General features: G+C 59.3%; 3 protein-coding genes across 4 annotated transcripts; 2 read left to right on the forward strand and 1 right to left on the reverse strand.

The window, feature by feature from the left end:
• Nucleotides 1-233: 233 nt before the first annotated feature.
• On the forward strand, nt 234-6,855 carry LOC102106587 (E3 ubiquitin-protein ligase TRIM62). 2 transcript variants are annotated; one of them, XM_088066513.1, is made up of 7 exons: nt 244-296; nt 339-413; nt 1,839-2,255; nt 4,337-4,432; nt 5,342-5,598; nt 5,669-5,784; nt 6,135-6,855. In XM_088066513.1, the coding sequence occupies exons 3-7, from the start codon at nt 1,848-1,850 to the stop codon at nt 6,683-6,685; spliced, it is 1,428 nt and encodes a 475-aa protein (XP_087922639.1). In that variant the 5' UTR covers nt 244-296; nt 339-413; nt 1,839-1,847; the 3' UTR covers nt 6,686-6,855. The 2 variants fall into 2 exon arrangements, with proteins under 2 accessions (XP_005533213.1, XP_087922639.1); XM_005533156.3 differs by having other exon boundaries at nt 234-413.
• Nucleotides 6,856-8,438: 1,583 nt separating this feature from the next.
• Nucleotides 8,439-9,948, forward strand: SVBP (small vasohibin binding protein). Its single transcript, XM_005533157.3, has 3 exons — nt 8,439-8,505; nt 9,561-9,682; nt 9,765-9,948. The coding sequence occupies exons 2-3, from the start codon at nt 9,563-9,565 to the stop codon at nt 9,849-9,851; spliced, it is 207 nt and encodes a 68-aa protein (XP_005533214.1). The 5' UTR covers nt 8,439-8,505; nt 9,561-9,562; the 3' UTR covers nt 9,852-9,948.
• Nucleotides 9,949-10,810: 862 nt separating this feature from the next.
• On the reverse strand, nt 10,811-14,212 carry TMEM269 (transmembrane protein 269). The gene is made up of 6 exons (XM_014261707.2): nt 13,993-14,212; nt 12,284-12,431; nt 11,543-11,640; nt 11,310-11,453; nt 11,039-11,239; nt 10,811-10,958 (listed from the first exon to the last, which is right to left on the reverse strand). The coding sequence occupies exons 1-6, from the start codon at nt 14,015-14,017 to the stop codon at nt 10,849-10,851; spliced, it is 726 nt and encodes a 241-aa protein (XP_014117182.1). The 5' UTR covers nt 14,018-14,212; the 3' UTR covers nt 10,811-10,848.
• Between the last annotated feature and the right edge of the window lie 475 nt (nt 14,213-14,687).

Genomic DNA, 14,687 nt, shown 5'->3' on the forward strand with positions numbered 1-14,687 from the left:
GATGGACGGAGGGACAGATAGGGATAGAAAAAGGTCCTAAGGTCAGGATGGGGAAGGGTCAGTGCCCGGCTGTCAGGACAGACGGACGGGACACGGCTGGAGAGGCTGTAGCCCCTTTAAGCGCCCCCCCGTGGGCGGGCGATGGTACGCGCCGGTGAGGCCGCGCCGCGCGGGGGACAATGGGGTGGGGGCGGGCCCACTGTGGGAGCGGGGGGGGGCGGGCAGGAAGTGCCGCGCGGCCGCGCCCCCTCCTGCTCGCCCACCCCCGGCCCATCGCGGCGGGGCTGCTCTTGAGGCGGCGGCGGGACCGGGGACCCCACCGGCACCGGCCCCGGCACCGGCACCGGCACCACGGACCCCACCGGCACCGGGAACCGGGCAACGGCACCAGAACAGCACCGGGCACCGGCTGGGTGAGGGCACCGGCGGCTGAGGGAGACGCGGGGTGGCATCGGAGCGGGAAGCGGGCTCGGAGCCGGGGCTCCGGTGCAGCCCCCGCCGGCCCCGCCCCCATCCCCCCAAATCTAGCCTCAGTCCCGTCCCCTCCAAGTCCAGCCTCACGCAAGGCCCCCAAATCCGGCCTGAACCCCAACCAGCTCAAATCCAGCCTCGGTCCTGACTCCCCAGATCCAGCCTCAGCCCCGGACCTCAAATCCAGCCTCAGCTCCATCCCCCAAGATCACTGGTACCCCCAGTTCCCCCTGTCAGACCACCCCGCATGCTCTGGGTCTGGTTCACCCCCAGGCTCACACCTATTGCAACCCTGTTGTGTCCCCTCGCAGTCTTGCTCTGATCACCTCTATCCCAAATCTGCCTCACTACATCCTGATACTTCCATTCCCCCTATTGCATCCTGATCCTAGGGCAACCCCTCCAGCCCCACATTGTATCCTGACCCCCAGTTCCCCCCCTGCACTGCAACCCTATTGCAGCCTGGCTCCCCATTGCAACCTCTTGTCTCCCTGTTGTGGCTTGATCCTCCCATTCCCCCCAGTATGACCCTCCCAGCCCTCCCAGTTGCATTCTGACCCCCTGTTCCACCCCTTTGTAGATCCTCCAGCTTGCCCATTGCCTCCTTACACTCCCATTTCCCCCCACTGCAGCCCCTCCAGTCCCCACTGTATCCCAACCCCCACCTTGCCCCCCATTAAAAACCCTGCATGTCCCCCATTCCCACCTGACCCCCATCCCCCTTATTACCATCCTCAGCCCTACTCCCCCTTTCCTCCTCACCCCAAGTCCCTCCATCCACCTCCTCCCCCATCAATCCCCATTCACCCCCTCAAACCCCTACCCCAAGCCCCCACTCACCCTCTCACCCTTAACTTCCCCCAACTCCAAACCTTGATTCACCTTCTGTCCCCACAAGCTTCCCCTCAAGCTCACCCCATCCCCGGCCCTCCACTCATCCTCCCAACCTCCCCTCCCAAACCCCATTCACCCTCTGCTCCTTATCCCAAGGCCACCACTCACCCTCTCCTCCTTCAACCTCCCCCCATCTGAAGCCCCCCTTTTACCCTCCTGCCTCAAACCCTCTCATTCACCCTCTCCCCATCAATCCAAGGCCTTCACTCACCCTCTCCCCCACAACCTCCCCCCACAACTGCTTCTACCCCAAGCCCCCCTTTTACCCTCTCCCCTCTGAAGCCCCCTCATTCGTCCTCCTCTCTCGCTCCAAAGCCCCCTATTCACACTCCTGCCATCACCCCAAGCCCCCCATTTACCCTGTCCCCCCATGGTCCCCCTCCCCACAATCCCCCATTCACCCTCTCCCCAAGCCCTCCTGACCCTGTCTCTCCCTCACCAGCCTCCCCCTGACCCCGTGCCCCTCTCCCCAGCCCCCAGACATGGCGTGCAGCCTCAAGGACGAGCTGCTGTGCTCCATCTGCCTGAGCATCTACCAGGACCCGGTGGGGCTGGGATGCGAGCACTACTTCTGCCGCCGCTGCATCACCGAGCACTGGGTGCGCCAGGAGCCGCAGGGCACCCGCGACTGCCCTGAGTGCCGCCGCACCTTCCCCGAGCCCACGCTGGCCCCCAGCCTCAAGCTGGCCAACATCGTGGAGCGCTACAGCGCCTTCCCCTTGGACGCTATCCTGGGGGCCCAGCGCAGCTCCTTCCCCTGCAAGGACCACGAGAAGGTGAAGCTCTTCTGCCTCACTGACCGTGCCGTCGTCTGTTTCTTCTGTGATGAGCCGGCCGTGCACGAGCAGCACCAGGTTACCAACGTGGACGATGCCTTTGAGGAGCTGCAGGTGGGTCCCTGTAGGGTTCCCTGCCCTGAGTGGCTCCTCGAGGCTGCTGTATCCGGCTGGTCCCTCTCGCTTCCGTGGTAGTGCCCTTCCCTTTTGTCCTGAGCTGCACCCGTCCTGAGCCTGTGGGGGTCAGTCCTGTGGCTTCCTCCCATCTGTCCATCCCTGCACCCCTTCTTTTCCTTCTCAGGGTCAGCCCTGTTCTTTCCTTCTGTATGTCTGTTCCTGCACCCCATCTCTCCCCTTTGGGGTTAGTCCTGCAGCTTCTTCCAGTCCATCTGTCCCTGCATTCCTTTTCCTTCTTAGGGTCAGCCCTGTGCCTGTATCCTGTCATTTTGTCTGTCCCTGCACCCCTCCTGTCCTCATGGGGGTCTGTCCTGTGACTTCCTCCTGCCTGTGTGTCCCTGCACCCTGTGTTTCCCCACGCTCCTTCTTTTCCCCATTGGAGTCAGTGCCATGGCTCCCTCCTGTCTCTGTTGCTCACCCCTCATGTCCCCACTGGGGTCAGCTCTGTGCCTTCCTGCCATCTGTGTCTGTCCCCACAACCCTTTTGTCTGCATTGGGGTCAGCCCCATTCCATCCATCCATCCATCCATCATCCATCCATCATCCATCATCCATCCATCATCCATCATCCATCCATCCATCATCCATCCATCCATCATCCATCCATCCATCATCCATCCATCATCCATCATCCATCATCCATCCATCCATCCATCCATCCATCCATCCATCCATCATCCATCCATCCATCATCATCCATCCATCATCCATCCATCATCCATCATTTATCATCCACCCATCCATCATCCATCCATCCATCCATCATCCATCCATCCATCCATCCATCCATCCATCCATCATCCATCCATCATCCATCCATCATCCATCCATCATCCATCCATCCATCCATCATCCATCCATCCATCATCCATCATCCATCCATCCATCATCCATCCATCCATCCATCCATCATCCATCCATCCATCATCCATCATCCATCCATCCATCATCCATCATCCATCCATCCATCATCCATCCATCCATCCATCGTCCATCATCCATCCATCATCCATCCATCGTCCATCATCCATCCATCATCCATCCATCATCCATCCATCATCCATCCATCCATCATCCATCCATCATCCATCATCCATCCATCCATCATCCATCCATCCATCATCCATCCATCCATCATCCATCCATCCATCCATCCATCATCCATCCATCATCCATCATCCGTCATCCATCCATCATCCATCCATCATCCATCCATCATCCATCCATCCATCATCCATCCATCATCCATCATCCATCATCCATCCATCCATCATCCATCCATCCATCATCCATCCATCATCCATCCATCCATCCATCCATCATCCATCCATCCATCATCCATCCATCATCCATCCATCCATCCATCCATCCATCATCCATCCATCCATCATCCATCCATCCATCATCCATCCATCCATCCATCCATCATCCATCCATCCATCATCCATCCATCCATCATCCATCCATCCATCATCCATCCATCCATCATCCATCATCCATCCATCATCCATCCATCATCCATCCATCATCCATCATCCATCCATCATCCATCATCCATCCATCATCCATCCATCCATCATCCATCATCCATCATCCATCCATCCATCCATCCATCATCCATCCATCCATCATCCATCATCCATCATCCATCCATCCATCCATCCATCATCCATCCATCCATCCATCCATCATCCATCCATCCATCCATCCATCATCCATCCATCCATCCACACTTCCATCCACACTTCCATCCACACTTCCATCCACACTTCCATCCACACTTCCACCACTGTCCCTCTGGGATCCCCCTTCTCCATCGCCACTGTGAGTTTTTGGGAACCCTCAAATCACCCCATGGCTAAGCTGTCCCCCAGGCAGGACCTGTAATCCCCCACCCCAGGCAGGACCCTCATTCCACAGCCCCATAACTCCATGGTTGGTTTATGTGAGAAAGCACCGTGTGGGATCCCTTTTTTCCACAAATGACCTATTTATGGATTTTCCCTCCCTGTCCCCAGCGGGAGCTGAAGGAGCAACTCCAGGGGCTGCAGGAGAGTGAGCGTAGCCACACAGAAGCTCTGCAGCTCCTCAAGAAGCAGCTGGCTGAGACCAAGGTACATGTAGGAACACCGCTGTCACCCCTGGGAACCCCCATTTTTCCCCATTTCACAGCCCCCCAAAGCAGAGTTGGGGTCAGTCTCATTGCCACCCTGGTGATACCCCAGCCCTGACCCTCACCAGCCTTATTTTGGGACTTCCAAACACTCCAAACTTTACAATTGCATGGATTTACCCCATTTTTTCCTTCTGTGGTACCCCAGTGGGGCTGCTCATCCCTCTATAACTTCTTGCAGTGCTGCTTGGATTTATCTTTTTAATGAATTTAATTAATTATCTCCTCACTCAAGGGTTCAGTGTCCATTAAGGTTCAATTTTCTCCCCATCCCCACCAGCAACTGATGTGGGGTTTTTTTTTAGTTTTTCGGGGTTATTTTAGGAGGTCTTTTTAGTTTAGGTTAGTTTCTTGGGTTTTTTAGGAGGTTTTAAGGTGTAATTTGATTGGGTTTAGGGGGGTTTTTAGGGTATTTAAAGGGTTTCTTTAAAGATTCTTTAAGAGCTTTTCAAAGTTTTTTGGGAGGTTTTTCAGGGTTCTTTTGGAAATTGTTTTAAGGTTCTTTGGAGGATTCTTTTAGGTTTCTTTTAGGTTTCTTGGGGAGATTCCTTAAGGTCCTTTTGTAGGATCTTTGGGAGGTTCTTTAAGGATTACTTCAGGATTTTTGGGAGATTTTTTTTGGGTTCTTTTAAGTTTTTTGGGGGAGGTTCTCCTAGGGTTCTTTGGAAGGCTCTTTCGGTGGTTCTAGGATCCTTTTACTCCATTTTTAAGGGTGCAAGATCAAATCCACCCTTGTAGCCCCCAGAATTCCCTGATCTGATGCCCTTTTAGATATTTATTTGGGGATTAAGGAACTCATGGGTTGGCCAGCAGAGCTTTAGGTGTTCTTAACCCCCCGTTGCACCTCAAGTCCTCAGCCAAAAGCCTGCGGGCGACGATCGGGGAGGCGTTTGAGCGGCTGCACCGGCTGCTGCGGGAGCGGCAGAAGGCAATGCTGGAGGAGCTGGAGGCTGACACGGCGCGCACGCTCAGCGACATCGAGCACAAGATCCAGCGCTACAGCCAGCAGCTCCGCAAGGTGCAGGAGGGCACCCAGATCCTGCAGGAGCGCCTGGCCGAGGCGGATAAACACGTCTTCCTGGCCGGCATGGCCTCCCTCTCTGAGAGGTGGGTGGCAGTGAGGGGACGGTGGGGTCCCTGGTGTCACCCCCACCTTGGCACCGTGTGTTCTCTGCAGGCTGAAGGGAAAGATCCACGAGACCAACCTGACCTATGAGGATTTTCCCACCTCCAAGTACATGGGTCCACTGCAGTACACCATCTGGAAATCCCTCTTCCAGGACATCCATCCTGGTGAGAGCACAGGGACGGGGGAGCCGTGAGGGATGGGGCGGTCACCAGGGACAGGAGCACACCAGTGAGGGATGGGGAAGGGGACATCACCTGTGAGGGAAGGGGATGTCACTGACTAGGGATGGGGACATTACTGAGAAGGGTCTGGGACACGAGTGATGAGGAGCAGCGACACACCAGTGAGGGACAGGGACATCACTGACAAAAGATGAGCATGAGGGCAGGACACCCCTGTGAGGGATAGGGACAGGGCCACCCCAGTGACCTTCCACCCATGCTGGTTGTCACTCTGGTGGGACAGAGCACCAGGGCTGCACTAACCCTCGTTCCCCCTGTCCCTGTTGTCCCAGTGCCAGCAGCACTGACTCTGGACCCCGGCACTGCCCACCACCGCCTCATCCTCTCAGACGACTGCACCATCGTGGCCTATGGCAACCTGCACCCACACCCGCTGCAGGACTCGCCCCGGCGCTTTGACGTGGAGGTGTCGGTGCTGGGCACCGAGGCCTTTGGTGCTGGGGTGCACTACTGGGAGGTGGTGGTGTCTGAAAAAACCCAGTGGATGATCGGCCTGGCCCACGAGGCCGTGACCCGCAAGGGCAGCATCCAGATCCAGCCGAGCCGCGGGTTCTACTGCATCGTGATGCACGACGGGAACCAGTACAGTGCCTGCACTGAGCCCTGGACGCGGCTGAACGTCAAGGGCAAGCTGGAGAAGGTGGGCGTCTTCCTGGACTACGATAAGGGGCTTCTCATCTTCTACAATGCTGACGACATGTCCTGGCTCTACACCTTCCGGGAGAGGTTTCCTGGGAAGCTGTGCTCATATTTCAGTCCTGGGCAGAGCCACGCCAACGGGAAGAATGTGCAGCCATTGCGGATCAACACTGTCCGTATCTAATGGGGGTTTTTGGGGTGTCCCCCACCCTGCCAGGTGTTTTCCCCGCTCCAGGAACTGGTCCCGCTGTTGGGCAGGATCTGGCATTCCGCCCACTTCTCTCAGTCCTGTGCTTCCAGGGAATCCCAGTGTGGGGGGCTGGGACATGGCAATAAAGGATTTGGAGAGAAGGGGCTGGGTGATGGAGAGCCCCAGGGAGGGGTGCTGGGCTGGGCTGGGGGCACCATGGGGTGCCATGGCAGGAGCCTGTCACCATGCTGGGGGTGCCACACTGTGCCCTGACCAGGTGTGTGGCACTGTGCCATGGTGGGCTGGGCCATGGCAGGGGTCTCTCACCGTGCTAGGGGTGTCACACTGTTGGGGGTCACAGTGCCATGGGACGTGTACTGTGACGCGTGTGCCACATGTACAGCACCGTGCCCTGCTGTGCCGTGCCGTGTGTGCTGTGCTGGGCCATGCTGTGCCACACTGTCCCAACCCTGGGCAGGGCTCCACGTGTCAATGTAGGGGACACTGCATGTGTTGGAATGTATAGAGGGGATGTATGGGAGCTGGGCTGTGTAGGGTGGGCTGTACAGAGGGTCTGATATGTGGGGAGTGGGCTGTATACAGGAGGTGGTACAGAGAGGGTGCTGTGTGCTGGGCTGTGATACAGAGCTCTGTACAGGGGGTGTGATATGTTGGTGTGTGCTGTATAGGGATGTGGTGTACGGGGGGTTGTGTGTAAGGGCTGGGCTGTGTCAGGGTGGGATATAGAGGGGTGGGCTATATAGGGGCATGGTATATGGAGGGAGCTATCTAGTGGGTGAGCTATGTGGGGGAGTGATACATAGGGGTGGGCTGTACAGTAGAGTGATATAAGGGGGTGATGTTTAGGGCCTGGGCTGTGTCGGGAGGATGGTGTAATAAGAGGTGAGATACATAGGCAGCAAGCTGTACAGGGGAGCTGTATATAGAAGCAGTATACAGATATATGGTGATATATAGGGGTGGGCTGTTTAGAGGAACTCTAGATAGGGGGTGATATGTAAGGGTGGGCTGTATGGGGGGGTGATATATAGGGGGTGGGGAGTAAAGGACTGAAGCACTGGGGGGACACTGGGAAGCACTGGGGGGACACTGGAAGCACTGGGGGGACACTGGAAGCACTGGGGGGACACTGGGGACACTGGGGGCACTGGGGGGACACTGGGAAGCACTGGGGGGACACTGGGGACACTGGGGGGACACTGGGAGCGCACTGGGGGGACACTGGGAAGCACTGGGGGGACACTGGGGACACTGGGGGGACACTGGAAGCACTGGGAGGACACTGGGGGCACTGGGGGCACTGGGGGGGCACTGGGGGGACACTGGAAGCACTGGGGGGGCACTGGGGGCACTGGGGGGGCACTGGGGGGACACTGGAAGCACTGGGGGGGCACTGGGGGCACTGGGAGGGCACTGGGGGGTCACTGGGAGCACCGGAGGGGCAGTGGGGGCACTGGGGGACACTGGGGGGACACTGGGAGCGCACTGGGGGGACACTGGGAAGCACTGGGGGACACTGGGGACCCGGGGGGGACACTGGAAGCACTGGGGGGACACTGGGGACACTGGAAGCACTGGGGGGACACTGGGGGCACTGGGGGGGCACTGGGGGGACACTGGGGGCACTGGGGGGGCACTGGGGACACTGGGGGGACACTGGCAGCAGCACCTGCCCGCCAGGGGGCGCTGTGGCACCCGGCCCGCGGGCTCTGCGCGTGCGCCCAGGGCGGGCAATCGAGCGCCGAAAGGCGGAAGGGTTCCGCTGCCATCTTGCCCCGGGCGCAGCCCCTCCGGTACCGGGGAACACGGGGGGGGCACCGAGGGGGGAGCGGAGAACCGGAGGGGCTTGGCTTGGCGAGTGAGGGAGCACCGGGGCCTTGGAGGGGGCTGAGGGACTCACTGCTGGCCAGGGGAGCACCTTGTTGGGCACTGAAAGCTGGGGGTTGTGGGAAAGGGAAGCTTGTGGGTTTGGGGGGCGCTGTGAGGGTGGTGGGGATTGGGGGTTGTGATTTATGGGGGGCTGGGGAGGCTTGCGTCAGTGCTGTGTGTGGGCACTGGGCTCAGGGGGGCTGTGAGGTCGGAGAAGGGGCAGGGGGGCTTTGGAATCTGTGTCTGTGGGGCTGGGAGTGCTGCGGGGCCGTGGGGGAGCGGGGTGCTGGGGGACGAAGTGTGAGGGGAGGGGGCTGCTGAGGGGGCTGGGGAATGGGGGTGATGCTGAGAAGCCTTGGGGGGCCCTGTGTCTGTGGGGGGGTGACGGCACCTGAGGGGCTCGGGATGAGTTGGCGGGGGATGTCTCCTGTGAGGCTCAGGATGGGGTTGAGGGTCTCCTGTGAGGCTCAGGATGGGGTTGAGGGTCTCCTGTGAGGATGAGGATGGGGCTGAGGGTCTCCTGTGAGGCTCAGGACGGGGTTGAGGGTCTCCTGTGAGGCTCAGGATGGGGCTGAGGGTCTCCTGTGAGGCTCAGGATGGGGCTGAGGGTCTCCTGTGAGGCTCAGGACGGGGTTGAGGGTCTCCTGGGAGGCTCAGGATGGGGTTGAGGGTCTCCTGTGAGGCTCAGGACGGGGTTGAGGGTCTCCTGTGAGGATGAGGATGGGGTTGAGGGTCTCCTGTGAGGCTCAGGACGGGGTTGAGGGTCTCCTGGGAGGATTAGGACGCGTTTGGGAATCAGCTGTGAGGCTCAGAACAGGTTTAGGGGGCATTTCTGGGGCCCAGGATGGATTTAGGGGGAGTCCCCTGTGAGGATGCCATTGGGGCACCCCATGTGAGCCTCGGTTGTCTGGGGGTGCCGCGGACACGGGGGGCCGTGCGGGTGTGTCCGGGGTCCCCGGGTGACCCCCCCGTGTCACAGCCATGGATCCGGGCGCGGGGGCACGGAAGGAGCGGCCGAAGCCGCGGGAGCCGGCGGCTCGTCTGGAGAAGGCCAAGCAGAGGTCGGCACAGCAGGAGCTGAAGCAGCGGCAGCGGGCGGAGGTGGGAACGAGGGAATGGGGAGGGACACGGCCCAACCCACGGCCCAACCCCCCCTTTTCCATCCGCCCTTTCCCAATCCCAGATCTATGCCCTGAACCGGGTGATGACGGAGCTGGAGCAGCAGCAGTTCGACTCCTTCTGCAAGCAGATGCAGGGATCCGGGGAATGACAGCCCGGCCCCTGCCCTGCCCCCCTTTTCTAACCCCCCGGTATTTATTATCAAATCGCCCTTTTTGTATCAATAAACTCTGTGCTGGTTCTCTGTCTCCTGGCTCTTGTTTGCTGCGGGTGGGAATGGTGTGGGGGAGGCCAGAGCAGGGCCGATGCCAAAGCAGCTGTGGCGCCAGGTGCCAGCTCCAGCCATGGCCCCATCCCGACATTTCCTGCTGTGGAGAAGGGTCCTGCCCTCCCGGAGCTGGGATTTATTCCGGAGGGATGCAGCAGGAGCTACATCTTGCAGCTGCTCCTGCTGCCAGAGCCTCCCTGGGGATGCTGAGTGTTTCTCCAGCATCAGGTTTGACCTTTGCTTCCTTCCTCCACCCACACCCTCTGTGCTCCAGCCGCCGCTGTCCAGCAGCCTCTGGCTTTCCAGAGACTTTGGATCAAGTCCTGCTGCCCCCCTTTCCCTGCCCCAGCAGTGTCACGCTGAGGGGTTGAAAATAAACCACATTTGGGATGGTACTTCCCTGCAGCTACGGATTAAGTGGTAAACTCCAAACTGCTCCCAGTGAATCCTATGTCGGAAATCCTCTGGAGGTTTGATCAGCATCTTCCTCCTCCTACCCAAGGTGGGCCTTCCTCATTTTTGGAGCTCCCTTTGTAATGAATTCCCACTGGGCAGTGTGAGCAATCCCTAAACTTCAGTTTCCTGTGCAGAGAAGGGCTTGGGGGTCTCTTGTCAGGGCAAACTGTAAATTTCCCATTTCCCAGGGATTTGGAGGTCTCTAGTGTTGGTGTGGGGTGATGGGGGTTCCCTTGCTTCCACCAAAGGACAGGGATTTTTTGGGCTTCCCTGAAGTGGAGCCTTTCTCTTTTTTTTGCCTTAGCAGGCTCCTTTTGCCATCCAGATTCAGTGGGAAGAGGGAAGGGAGGAAGCAGAACCCAGAGCAAGGACGAGGAGAATAAGGATGAGGATGAGGAAGGCTTTACTAGGCTCTAGGGAGGGCTCAGGCCTTGCAGCTCCAGAGGGCGAAGGGGAAGACGATGTAGGACGTGGCCCAGGTCAGGCAATAAACCGCAGCCACCGCCGTCGGTGCCAGCAGGACAGCCACCACCCCTATAGAGCGGGAAAATCCTTGGGGATCTGCTTTTCCTCCCCCTCTACCACCATCCTGAGAGGTTCATCCCCATCCTTACCTCCAGCATAAACCAGTTTCTTCCAGAGCTGTGACTCCAGCACCCTGTCGTGGGGATAGAAGCCGCAGTCGGCCATGAACAGGATCATGGCAGCCGCGGCGACGCGGAGCAGGGCCACGTGTCCCCCGGTGAGTAGGAAGGTGCTGGCCAGCACTGCTGAGGCGTAGGGGCAGGGCAGCCCCCGGTAGGTGAAGGGGATCCCTGTGGGGTGTCAGGAGTTCAATGTAGGGGGAAAAACTCCAAACTCCCCACCCCCAGGGGCTCATCTTACCGCTGGAGAAGAAGCAGAGGCGGGCAAAGACGGCCAGCACGTAGGCGAGGGTCAGCAGCCCCCCCAGCACACCCTGGGGCTGCAGCAGCAGCGCCGTGCCCAGCCCGAACGTGGTGAAATCGGCAAAGTCATCCAGCTTGGCACCTGTGGGGGCAGCAAGGGGCAGGTGCCAGGTGGGCACCGGGCACGGGGGACACCCTCGGGTCACCCCTGGGCCGGGGGGATGCACTCACCCAGTGCCGAGCAGGCGTCAAGCTGCCGGGCCACGGCCCCATCGGCCAGATCCAGCAGGAAGCCCAGGAGCAGAAGCCAGCAGGAGTACTGGTACTGCCTGGGGGGGAAACCCCACTTCTCAGCCCCTGTTCCTCTCTTTTTCACCCCATCTCTTCCTTGGTTTACCCCATCTATTGATGGTGGAGATAAGCCCAGCCATCAGGTTGGCCACAGAGAGAGCAAAACTGGGGTGACCCCTACTTCTCAACCTTCTTTTTCCCCCTTCATCTATTGATGCTGCAGAGACCAAAGGTGAGGAGACTTTGACCATGGAGAGAGCCAAACCACAGTGTCTCACTTTTCATCTCCCTTTTCATCCCCCTTTTTTTCCCCCATTCCCCCATTTTTTCAGCAAAACTGGGCTGGCCCACACTTTTCTACCCCATTTTCCCCCTTTTTTCATTTTTCCTCCCCCCCTTCCCCCTTTTTCCAGCAAATCAGGGCAAACCACACTTTTCTACCATCTTTGCCCTCCCATTTCCACTTTTTCCAGAAAAACCAGGGTGACCCACACTTCTGTGCATCCTTTTCACCACATTTCCTCTCATTTTATCCTGTTCTCCCTTTTTTTTCCCCACCTATTGATGCTGTAGAGGCTGGAGGGGAGGCTGGCCACCAGCTTGGCCACAGAGAGAGCACAACCAGGGTGACCCCCACTCCCCAGCCCCATTTTTCACCCCGTTTTTCCCAGTTTCCCCCACCTGTTGACAGTGCAGAGGATGGAGGAAAGCCCAGCCAGGAGGTTGGCCACGGAGAGTCCGTTAGCCGCGTTTTTCCGGAGGAATTCCAGTGCCCGTTCCCGTCCCGCTTGCTCACTCAGCACCAGCTTCTTGGTGGACTGAAAAATACCTGCAACCCCCCACTGTGTTCCAACCAGGGAGGGGCTGAAGCCCCCCCAAAACAGCAGGTTGGTGCACGGGTTCCCCCTCCTCAAACCAAAATCCCCCAAAATCTGTTTAGGAAGCAGCAGGGGATTGATTTGTGCAAGCTCTGCTGCTGAGCTCCCCACCGGAGGCCAAAAATGGAATAAAAGAGGCCAAAAAAGCAAAGAAATGAATAAAAGAACCGTAAAAAATAATAAAATAAAGACAAATTAAACCAAACCCAAACTTAGACTAAAAGCCAACCCCGGTTTAAGCTCTATTGATCTTATATACCTATCGGGCTAAGCTTTAGGGAAAGAATTTAAGGGTCCTGTCCTTTGCCCCCCGCCTTTGCCGTGTCCCAAAGCCAGGCAGATCCTTCATCTGAAAGAAAACAGGACGTCAGAGCAAGACAAACCCCCCCGAGTCCCCTCAGAGCCCCCCCGAGCTGCTCCGGAATGCCACCAGAACAGCTCCCCAGGTGGGAAATCCAGCAAGAACCGCAGGGGAGCGGAGGTGTCGGGGGTCGGCGGCTCCGAGCGCCGCGGCGAGAGCGACCTTTGGACACCGCGCCCGGAGCCGCCGGCACGGGCTGAGCCGGAAAAATCCCCCCGAGCCCCGCACGGGCCGAGCCGGAAAAATCCCCCCGAGCCCCACACGGGCCGAGCCGGGAAAACCCCCCCGGGCCCCCCACGGGCCGAGCCGGAAAAATCCCCCCGAGCCCCGCACGGGCTGAGCCGGAAAAATCTCCCCGAGCCCCGCACGGGCCGAGCCGGAAAAATCCCCCCGAGCCCCGCACGGGCCGAGCCGGAAAAATCCCCCCGAGCCCCGCACGGGCCGAGCCGGGCAAATCCCCCCGAGCCCCGCACGGGCCGAGCCGGAAAAATCCCCCCGAGCCCCGCACGGGCCGAGCCGGGCAAATCCCCCCGAGCCCCGCACGGGCGCTCCTGCTTCTGCCGGAGCCGGGGATTTTTCGGGGGTCTGAGGCCACGCTGGGTGCTGCACCCCACCTTTATCCCTTAATTTGGGGTGAGTTTGGGAACTTCGAAAGCTAAATTTTGGGATTTGCCGTCCCTTCCCAGCGCCAGGCGGGCTCGGGGCCCTGGGAATGTTGCGGAGCTGTGGCAGCACCGGATCCAGGCACCTGCGAGCGCCCCCGGCCACGGCCGGGGCTCCCAGACTCGCCCGTTCCTGGCGCTTCTCGCCCCAAAATCAAAGTGTCGGCATGTGAGGGAATTCCTTAGCCCTGCGCCGCTCCCGTTGCTTTGATCACTACTCTGGGGGGAAAGCAGGTGATTTTGGTTCTTCCCAGGTGCGTTCCGAGGGGGTTGTGCCCCAAGGGCTATCTCACCCCCGCCCAAGGCGCAGGGAAAAGGGGCTCAGCCACAGGAAGGGCAAAGTTAACCTATTTTTTGGGGCCAATTAATGTATTTTACAGTTTCCTGCCCCAATAACCCAAATTCTTCTACTAGCCCCCGACAAACGATGATTTTTAAGGATGGGGGGGCACCTCGCAAAGGGGCGAGCGGCATCCAGGTGGCACTTACCGACCGGCGGTGACACCATCCACATGGCAGCGGCGGCTGTGGCAGCAGTGGCAGTGACGCCCCGGCGAGGGGAAACTGAGGCAGGGGCCGCTCAGTGGGGCTCCGTGCAGTGCCGCGTTATATAAGGAAAAGCCTCTCGGGCTGAGTCACCCGGCGGGGGTGGGTCCGGCCAGAGGCCACGGACACGGACACGGGGGGTTCGCAGCCGCTTGGCACCACCGGCGAGGGAGGAGCTGCCCTGGGGGGCCGGGGGGCCATGCCAGGCTCGCAGTGCCCCTGCCAGCCTCCCAGCGCCCCTGCCAGGCTCCCAGTGCCCACGCCAGGCTCACAGCCCCGGTGCCAGGCTTGCGGTGCTTGTGCCAACCCTGCAGAGCTGGTGCCAGGCTCGCAGCACCCGTGCCCAGCCGCAGCGCTGGTGCCAGGCTCGCAGCACCCACAGCATGCCCACAAGAGCAGGAGCAGGCTGGCAGCACCCATGTTGCACTGATACCCTCTGTGTCACACTCACAGCACGGGTGTCACACTGATAACACCTGTGCAAGCTCTGGTAACACACGGATCGGTCTCACAGCACCAATTCCCACTCACCTTCTGCAAGAGTGGATCACCCATACCACGCTCACACCACCTCTGCCAGCCTTCAGCAGGCTTGCACCACCCACACCCAGCTCATGGCACCCACAGCACCCATCCCA

The sequence above is a fragment of the Pseudopodoces humilis genome, chromosome 24, assembly GCF_049639895.1.
Source record: "Pseudopodoces humilis isolate 2021_Gansu_Grassland_sample_001 chromosome 24, ASM4963989v1, whole genome shotgun sequence".
Classification (NCBI taxonomy): Eukaryota; Metazoa; Chordata; class Aves; order Passeriformes; family Paridae; genus Pseudopodoces; species Pseudopodoces humilis.